The sequence below is a fragment of the Sinocyclocheilus anshuiensis genome, unplaced genomic scaffold (genome assembly GCF_001515605.1).
Source record: "Sinocyclocheilus anshuiensis isolate Anshui unplaced genomic scaffold, SAMN03320099.WGS_v1.1 scaffold431, whole genome shotgun sequence".
In the NCBI taxonomy this organism is placed as follows: Eukaryota; Metazoa; Chordata; class Actinopteri; order Cypriniformes; family Cyprinidae; genus Sinocyclocheilus; species Sinocyclocheilus anshuiensis.
In genome coordinates, this window is record NW_015551065.1 from 1,417,783 (window position 1) to 1,427,971 (window position 10,189).

Consider the following 10,189-nt stretch of genomic DNA (forward strand, 5'->3'; position numbering starts at 1 on the left):
GGACATCTGACTGCTAAGTAGTGATTGTGTTTTTCAGCAATAGTGTGCACCCTCAATTTACAGAGAAAAGAAGGTCAGGGAAAATCTGTAGATGGACAAATCTCCATACAAGTTCTTTGTGCATTTTTATTTTTTTCTCCTTGTTACTTTGCACTTTTTGTTAGAAAATGTTTATTTACTATTTATTCAAGTTCTTTAAGGTATCTAATATTTTGATACTTAATTTCTGAAGGCCCACTTGAGGCCCACTTGACAGACAGTTTTTCCATGATCTAAATATTCTAAAAAATTAAGTTTGTTGTAATTTGTAAGTGTGTAGGCCTTCTTGCATTATTATGCTGTTACATTATGATTATATATTCAGTGGCATAAAATGGTCTTTAAAATGACAATAATATCACTTATCGCAACTATTTCTGGGGCAATATATCGCACAACAAAAAGTTATCGTGACAGGCCTACCCTCATTTATCAACAGTGTGTAGAAAAGGTTCTATATTTTGTCCTACGAATGAAATTTAGAATGTGCCGAAGTACAAAAAAATCTGTATTTATCAAATGTGCGCACGCAGTTCTTACGCACATGAGTAAGCAATCATTGTTGATAAATCCCATATGCGTAAGTAACATGCTCGTTCACGGTCATTTGCATTTAGAAACGCCTCCAATGAACCATATATGGTGACAACACCTCCCTTTATAAATCACGTGAATGTATGTGTCCTCACCGAAATCATGGCAAAGAAAGCGGTACCGACTGAGAAGCCATTCTGTGCTCTCACTCTCAGCACGGTCTTTGAAAATGCGTTCTCTGCGGAGTGCATTGTTTGCCAAGTCTTCCAATAACATCTTCAAATAACGCAAGATAAGCCATTGCACTGAGACAAACATTTGTCACAGCTGTCTTATAGGGTTTAACACCAATTACGCAAATTGTCTGTTTAAAACCAGACAAATGATAAATTGAGTGTTTTATAATTAAAGGAAACACAGGACATATAGGATTGCTTAATGCATAGTGACACTCTTAAATGCTTTTTATGTGTAGTGTCGCTATTCTACCACTAGATTCTCTGCGTAAGCATGCTCAGAGGTGTGCTTATATTTACACACATTTCTACGTATAAGTACAAGTTGGTAGATCCCACACTTTGTGTGAAACTGTTCTTACGCACTCATTACGCACACATCTGTGCGTACACACTGTTGATAAATGAGGCCCACTTGACAGACAGTTTTTACATTTCTCTAAATATTACAGTATTTGTCAATTTTATCTTCAAAATATGTTTTTCTGGTTCACTTTCAACTGTTTCAGATTATACAACAACATACAGCCGCCAAGCAAACTCTCCTCTGGCTGTGACTACTCTATGTTCAAGGTGAACAGGGCTTAACTTTCTGCCTATTATTTTTTTATTTATATTGTGTATGACTTTTAATGACTAAAGTATTGTTGACAGTCCACATAGCTGTGTAAATTTAGCTCTGTTAATGTGCTAGGGCTGTGTTGAAATAGATTAAATCATCAAAAACTGTAATTAGCCTATGAATAATTCATATTACACTTATATAGTGACTCTTTGTAAAGCATTTTCTTTATTGCTTTACAGGATGGCATTGAGCCCATGTGGGAAGACAGGAGTAATAAATGTGGAGGCCGCTGGTAGATTACTCTAGCCAAGCAGCATAGACGCACAGAACTTGACCATTTTTGGCTGGAAACGGTAAGAGAAAATATACTTGCTTGCTTTAGGGGAAGTCATGGCCTAATGGTTAGAGAGTCGGACTCGTAACCCAAAGGTTGTGGGTTTGAGTCTCGTACCGGCAGGGATTGTAGGTGGGGGGAGTGAATGTACAACGCTCTCTCCCACCTTCAATACCACGACTGAGGTGCCCTTGAGCAAGGCACCCAACTGCTCCCCGGGCACCGCAGCAAAAAAAAATGGCTGCCCACTGCTCCGGGTGTTTGTTCACGGTGTGTGTGTGTTCACTGCTGTGTGTGTGCACTTTGAATGGGATAAATGCAGAGCACTAATTCCGAGTATGGGTCACCATACTTGGCCACATGTCACGTCACTTAATTTATTTAACCTTTGGATTTAATTTGTTTTGTCTGTTGTGATTCACATCATTCTCATTGTATCATGTAAAGGAAGTTGCTTAAATTACAGCAAAAGAAAGATTACGCTGAATACATGTTTGTTCTTGTGGCAGCTGTTGTGTCTTATTGGAGAGGGCTTTGGCTCCTTCAGTCGGGATATCTGTGGAAGTGTAATCAATATTCGTGCCAAAGGGGACAAAATTGCCATCTGGACCTCCAATGCTGAGAACTGTGAGACGGTGACATACATTGGGTTAGCATGCTTTGAGTTTTATTCAAACATAAGCATTAGCTGGCCAACATGCTCTTTTTTGCAAATTAAGCTGTAATAACTTTAAACAGTATGTTGTGTTTTAGATGCTTTGCTGAACTTCAGATTCTGTGATTGCTTACATTTTGCTCTGCCTGAATTTGTTCAAAAGATGCTCAATTGTATTATTTAGTATTATGTTATGTTACATGGGTGTGTGTGTGTGTGTGTGTGTGTGTGTGTGTGTGTGTGTGTTTGATTTTATAGATTTGAACATCTTTTGAATAATGTCAGGCAGAGCCAGATGTAAGCATTTGACCACTCATGGTGCTGTAAACATTAATGATCATGGAACAGGAATTTGTGCCTAGCAACCTAATGAAGCTAATTATCCATCATATCAGATGGATGGGGAACGGTCTGCAGTCCTCTGCTGCTAGGATATATTGTACAACTACAAGATTCTCAGTGGACTGAATCTATGCAGTGAACACATTTGTTTTCTACTAAATCTAAAAGTTTTATTCTAAAATTGTTTAACAGTCAGAGCAGATTAGGGTTTGTTTTTGCTTAGGGCATATACTTTCAGACCACAGAAATCAGGAGTAAGCATTGTAGGTAGAAGAGTGCAGATTTCTTGGCTGTTCTCCCGAAAAGCATCAGTACCTTGAACTTAATGTGGGCAACAATCGGCAGCCAATGGTCTGAGACAAAAGAGGTGTGATTTGGTGGTATTTTGAAAAGATAAACACACTGGGTTTTTTGGTGATAGTCCAAAGTCGTCTAGGATTTCAAGAAGTTGTTCACTTCCCTCATATTACTTCCCTTTCAGTAAGAAGTATAAAGAAAGTCTCGGACTTCCGCAGAAACTTGTCATTGGATATCAAGCCCATGCAGACACTGCGACTAAGAGCAACTCCATAACCAAAAACAAGTTTGTTGTTTAAAAGTGGGCTTTAGTTTGATGCTGTTGCAGAGGCCTGGATGTTTATATTGGTAAAAGAATAATCTTGTATTCATATTTTTTGTTACTTTATATGTGTGGCTGTAACTTGTGACATTTAAATTCACCTTGATTAATATGCAAGACTTTGTAAATGTTGAACTTGTTTTGAGTTGTACTTTTTGTGCTATTGAAGGGATGTCTAAACTGCTAAGACCTTTTTTTTTTTTTTTTGAAAATTAAAACGAACTACTTTTGCAAATGTTTCTGTGGCTTCATGCATGTGTAAAAATATTTTGGCTTTCCTTTGAAGTTCTTTCCTTTCCTAATTGAAGTTAAACAAGTCTTAAAAGACATACTGAACTGCCTTTCAAAGAATCCACTTGTATAGATACTGTAGATTTACTTAATGGCAGCAGCACTTGAGCTGACATGGACACCACAGATTAGTGCAAAAACCTGATGATCCATTACATGTTATCCAGCATAATTTGTGAATGTCCCAGACAGCATCTTATGTGATTTATTAGAAATAAAGAAATCTCTCCTTTAGGGATCTTAAATATTTCTAAATTTTCTGTCATTTTGTTCTTAAAAAAATAATAAAAGTCCTGAAACCTTATGGTTCTGAGCATATTGAGAAGTATTTCGAGAACATTAGAGAACATTTCTCATGATTTTTAGCAGATTTTTAGGTTTCCTAACCATATTTCAGAAAAGGTGTGCTGAACAAAAATCTTTAGTAACTCACGATTGGTCATAGACATTAATCCTGCTTTCGATGCACCACAATATGGGTCACCATACTTGGCCACATGTCACGTCACTTAATTTATTTAACCTTTGGATTTAATTTGTTTTGTCTGTTGTGATTCACATCATTCTCATTGTATCATGTAAAGGAAGTTGCTTAAATTACAGCAAAAGAAAGATTACGCTGAATACATGTTTGTTCTTGTGGCAGCTGTTGTGTCTTATTGGAGAGGGCTTTGGCTCCTTCAGTCGGGATATCTGTGGAAGTGTAATCAATATTCGTGCCAAAGGGGACAAAATTGCCATCTGGACCTCCAATGCTGAGAACTGTGAGACGGTGACATACATTGGGTTAGCATGCTTTGAGTTTTATTCAAACATAAGCATTAGCTGGCCAACATGCTCTTTTTTGCAAATTAAGCTGTAATAACTTTAAACAGTATGTTGTGTTTTAGATGCTTTGCTGAACTTCAGATTCTGTGATTGCTTACATTTTGCTCTGCCTGAATTTGTTCAAAAGATGCTCAATTGTATTATTTAGTATTATGTTATGTTACATGGGTGTGTGTGTGTGTGTGTGTGTGTGTGTGTGTGTGTGTGTGTTTGATTTTATAGATTTGAACATCTTTTGAATAATGTCAGGCAGAGCCAGATGTAAGCATTTGACCACTCATGGTGCTGTAAACATTAATGATCATGGAACAGGAATTTGTGCCTAGCAACCTAATGAAGCTAATTATCCATCATATCAGATGGATGGGGAACGGTCTGCAGTCCTCTGCTGCTAGGATATATTGTACAACTACAAGATTCTCAGTGGACTGAATCTATGCAGTGAACACATTTGTTTTCTACTAAATCTAAAAGTTTTATTCTAAAATTGTTTAACAGTCAGAGCAGATTAGGGTTTGTTTTTGCTTAGGGCATATACTTTCAGACCACAGAAATCAGGAGTAAGCATTGTAGGTAGAAGAGTGCAGATTTCTTGGCTGTTCTCCCGAAAAGCATCAGTACCTTGAACTTAATGTGGGCAACAATCGGCAGCCAATGGTCTGAGACAAAAGAGGTGTGATTTGGTGGTATTTTGAAAAGATAAACACACTGGGTTTTTTGGTGATAGTCCAAAGTCGTCTAGGATTTCAAGAAGTTGTTCACTTCCCTCATATTACTTCCCTTTCAGTAAGAAGTATAAAGAAAGTCTCGGACTTCCGCAGAAACTTGTCATTGGATATCAAGCCCATGCAGACACTGCGACTAAGAGCAACTCCATAACCAAAAACAAGTTTGTTGTTTAAAAGTGGGCTTTAGTTTGATGCTGTTGCAGAGGCCTGGATGTTTATATTGGTAAAAGAATAATCTTGTATTCATATTTTTTGTTACTTTATATGTGTGGCTGTAACTTGTGACATTTAAATTCACCTTGATTAATATGCAAGACTTTGTAAATGTTGAACTTGTTTTGAGTTGTACTTTTTGTGCTATTGAAGGGATGTCTAAACTGCTAAGACCTTTTTTTTTTTTTTTTGAAAATTAAAACGAACTACTTTTGCAAATGTTTCTGTGGCTTCATGCATGTGTAAAAATATTTTGGCTTTCCTTTGAAGTTCTTTCCTTTCCTAATTGAAGTTAAACAAGTCTTAAAAGACATACTGAACTGCCTTTCAAAGAATCCACTTGTATAGATACTGTAGATTTACTTAATGGCAGCAGCACTTGAGCTGACATGGACACCACAGATTAGTGCAAAAACCTGATGATCCATTACATGTTATCCAGCATAATTTGTGAATGTCCCAGACAGCATCTTATGTGATTTATTAGAAATAAAGAAATCTCTCCTTTAGGGATCTTAAATATTTCTAAATTTTCTGTCATTTTGTTCTTAAAAAAATAATAAAAGTCCTGAAACCTTATGGTTCTGAGCATATTGAGAAGTATTTCGAGAACATTAGAGAACATTTCTCATGATTTTTAGCAGATTTTTAGGTTTCCTAACCATATTTCAGAAAAGGTGTGCTGAACAAAAATCTTTAGTAACTCACGATTGGTCATAGACATTAATCCTGCTTTCGATGCACCACAATTGAAAAATAAACCATAAACATGTTGATGAGCCTGGACTGGTACAGAACCGGTGGAAAGGTACCAAGATGTTTTTTTTTTCTTTATTTCTTCTCATATTTTATTAGATTATGGATCCTAACCACAAATTAATTTATATTAATTATATTAAATCCTCAAAATAATTGTTCAATGTGTCTATGAATTCTGTGTTAATACGTCCTGCATGTCATGATCATTAAGATTAGCTATGAGGGAAGCTTGGATTAACACTTTTAAAACTAGTAGCTATTAATGGATCCAGTTGTTTGGTCCCACTTTATATTAAGTGGCCCTAATACCTGTGTACTTACATAGTAACTAGATGTGTACATAGTATGTAACCACAGTGTAAGTACACATTGGTACATAGTATCTACAGCTGTAATGTTTGTGTAACTACACATATGAAACAACCCACTGAATGGTATGTGTAAATACAAATGTGTAACGGCATTGGTAACAACACTTTTTGGTAATGGAAGTACAAATGTGTAACAGGACTAACAGCACTTTTTGGTAAAGAAAGTGTTACACTTTAGATTAAGTAAACAATTCCTATGGATTTACCATGTAATTAAGTAAGTTAGGCTTTACATTACATATAAATTGTGGGTGGTGTCCATAATGTTACACTTTATGTTAAGTGGACAGTTCCTGAGGAGTCGTCATGTAAGTACACTGGTATTACAGTGGCGCGCCAATTCAACCTACTTGAGATCCTCCCACTTTACATATCACTAAACCTACCCATCTCCACCCCCTGGATCCCATTTCCACCCCTAAACCTACCCATTTCCACCCCCTGGACCCCATTTCCACTGTAGTTACAGAAATATTACAGCTCTAGATACTATGTATGTACCAATATGTACTTACACTGTGGTTACATACTACATACACATCTAGTTACTATGCAAGTACACAGGTATTAGGGCCACTTAATATAAAGTGGGACACTTCAGACTCACTTCTACTTTACACATGCAAATCTGCTTTATATAATATATAATTATAAATATATAAATGCATTGTATTTGTTTGGACTGGAAATATGTTGACCATTTTAAATAATTTCAGCCATGTTGTTGGAGGTGACTGAAATAGGAGTGACCAAAGGATGACTATAACCAGCCAGAGGAAATTGACTGATCTCTCTGGTTAATGTTTCACCCTTCTCATAGGAACAGCACACACGATCACAGTGCTCAGAATTAATGGAGGAACTCCGAAAATGATCTCACATCAGAACTAGAGGCAAAATATGATAGCATGCTGATTCGCAAAATTATAGTTTGGTATTACCGACTGTTGGTTGCTTCCATTATAAATGTCCTTAATGTTCACTGGGAGTCGTGAATAGTGATCTGGCTTTTGTCTCTTTGTATGGAATTCATGACTTCATGCTTTTAATAAGGTAAGTACTTTTGTTTTGCACATCTCAGTTTTTAATGCTTAGTAGTGAAGGAGCCAACGTGCAAATTATATTCATCTTTTTTTTTTTTTAAGAAAAAAAAACAAGTGATTTCTGCTTTGTGTGGGGGAGAAGACTATACAAGTATTGATCATTACGTTTGAGAGAGGTTTTTTTTCTTAAGAAGTTAGATATTGTGTGTGTGTGTGTGTTCACTATAACACAAAGGCTGGCATGTCATATATATATATATATATATATGTAGAGGTTTTTAACCATAAGCGTTGACGCTTGTCATTTGGCCTCATTCATGAAACTTTCTGTGTAAGTTTGTAAAACCCTTCGTCAGTTGTTACAGTAGTCCAACAGTTTGCGGACAAATGATTTGTTGCATTGAGTTTCATGAAGACCCATTGTATTTTATTTAATACATAATTACATTCTAAGAGACTGTACAAATCAAATCAAAACCTACACTGATTATGGAATTTTTATTGTCAATCTTAACTGAAACTTTTATTCAACGCTCTCTTTATGTGCAGCTCATGGACCCCATTCTCTTACATTAACCACCCTTAACCTTTTTTCCAGGGACTTGCCCGGTGTTTTGTGGAATAGTCAGGTCCTGCTGGAGCATATTTCCAAAGTTAATTAGCTGGATTGTAAAACACTACACCTGGGAAGTGAGTCTAAACTGGCCATAGTATCACACAAGGATCCAGCAGTGGGAAGGTTAGCCATGTGGAACTCAATGTGGATTTGTCTCACTAACTTACAACTTAAGAAAAACCATGGGGCTAGTTTGAACAAAAGTGTGATTCCCACCAACATGGTGGAACTGACTTTAAGTAAAAAAAAAGTATTATGAAGATCTTCTTTCCAAGCATTTTGCGATCATAAGATGTCGATAGCGTCCTTAGATTGTATTGTTTTGAAAACATTACAATGAATAGTTACACCAAATTATTTCTTCCTTATAGTCTTGTGAATTCGTTTGTGAAACACTTAGCATAAGTGGAGTTAATGCTTATGAAACAACAGTTGATTTATTACCTTACCTATTTAATTTAATTAAAAAATTAATTAAAAAATTGTCAATATAATTCTTGTCTGTTCATTTTAATGCTATAAATGAAGTATTTGTGAATGATTTATGAAAAACATGTATATAAAAAATGATTAGAGTGTCGGACTCGTAACCCAAAGGTTGCGGGTTCGAGTCTCGTACCGGCAGGGATTGTAGGTGGGGGAGTGAATGTACAGCGCTCTCTTCCACCTTCAATACCACGACTGAGGTGCCCTTGAGCAAGGCACCGAACCCCCAACTGCTCCCCGGGCGCCGCAGCAAAAAAATGGCTGCCCACTGCTCCGGGTGTGAGTTCACGGTGTGTGTGTGTGTTCACTGCTGTGTGTGTGCACTTTGGATGGGATAAATGCAGAGCACTAATTCTGAGTATGGGTCACCATACTTAACCACATGTCACATCACTTTCACTTTTCACTTTCAAAATAAATGTTAAAAACAGGAATAATAAAAAGAAATGGCAGTCTGCATCTCCCATTCAGACTTGTTTCTCATGCAGAATGAATGAATTTAATGAGTGAAGCTGTTCACTTAGAATCTAGGCACAACTACAAAATGGCCGACACTTGGAATATATAGGGAATAAAATAGGGACTGGTTTTAACCACAAGGGTCAGTTCAGTTCAAGCTCACACATTTCTCTGCTGTGGGCTATCTGGGCCATTCTACAGAATCGGTCCAAACTGCTGTCCCACAACCAAAAAAACATTTAAAAAGCATTTAGTTTACTAAGATCCTTCTATTATCCATTGAAGCACATAATAATATTTAAAATATCAGTAAGCTTAATATATACAATCATTTATTAGGTACTTTCAGTTGGGAGGTGGCTGTCCTGAACCCTAACCCCTAAATTCTCTTGTGAAAGTGAAGTGACATGTGGCCAAGTATGGTGACCCGTACTAGGAATTAGTGCTCTGCATTTATCCCATCCAAAGTGCACACACACAGCAGTGAACACACACACACACCGTGAACTCACACCCGGAGCAGTGGGCAGCCATTTTTTTGCTGCGGCGCCCGGGGAGCAGTTGGGGGTTCGGTGCCTTGCTCAAGGGCACCTCAGTCGTGGTATTGAAGGTGGAAGAGAGCGCTGTACATTCACTCCCTCCACCTACAATCCTTGTCGGTACGAGACTCAAACCCGCAACCTTTGGGTTACGAGTCCGACTCTCTAACCATTAGGCCACGACTTCCCCCGACTTTATGAAAATTATATTAAAATAATTTTTGTATTTTTTTCCCCTTTGTTTTAAAAAGTGTCTTTTTGATTCTTTTAAAAGTGACATTCAAAAAAAAAAAAAAGAGGCTGATTTGAACTATACCCCTAAATTTGTGATCCCCTCTCTCATAGCTACAAGGTGTGAGTAGATAGGTCCCATAATTTTGAGGTAAGTTGTTTTCAAAAGTCTGAAAATCTGTGTATAACTAAGGAACGTCACTACCAAACACCATTTTCTGCAATTAAGCACACTTTTTTGGGAGTTATTCTCATTTGTTTCGGTAGTGACAAAAGGGAACACATAATCCTTTATTTGGGG

The 10,189-nt window shown here is 37.0% G+C and overlaps 1 protein-coding gene across 1 annotated transcript in view; it reads left to right on the forward strand.

Moving 5' to 3' along the window:
• The window catches only part of LOC107662096 (eukaryotic translation initiation factor 4E-1B-like), a 15,032-nt gene extending 11,484 nt beyond the window's left edge, over positions 1-3,548 (forward strand). The window contains 4 exon segments of the mRNA XM_016451979.1: positions 1,319-1,382; positions 1,614-1,727; positions 2,218-2,357; positions 3,187-3,548. Of these exon segments, the coding sequence (XP_016307465.1) occupies positions 1,319-1,382; positions 1,614-1,727; positions 2,218-2,357; positions 3,187-3,301 (433 nt within the window). The 3' untranslated portion in view covers positions 3,302-3,548.
• The last annotated feature ends 6,641 nt before the right edge of the window (positions 3,549-10,189 follow it).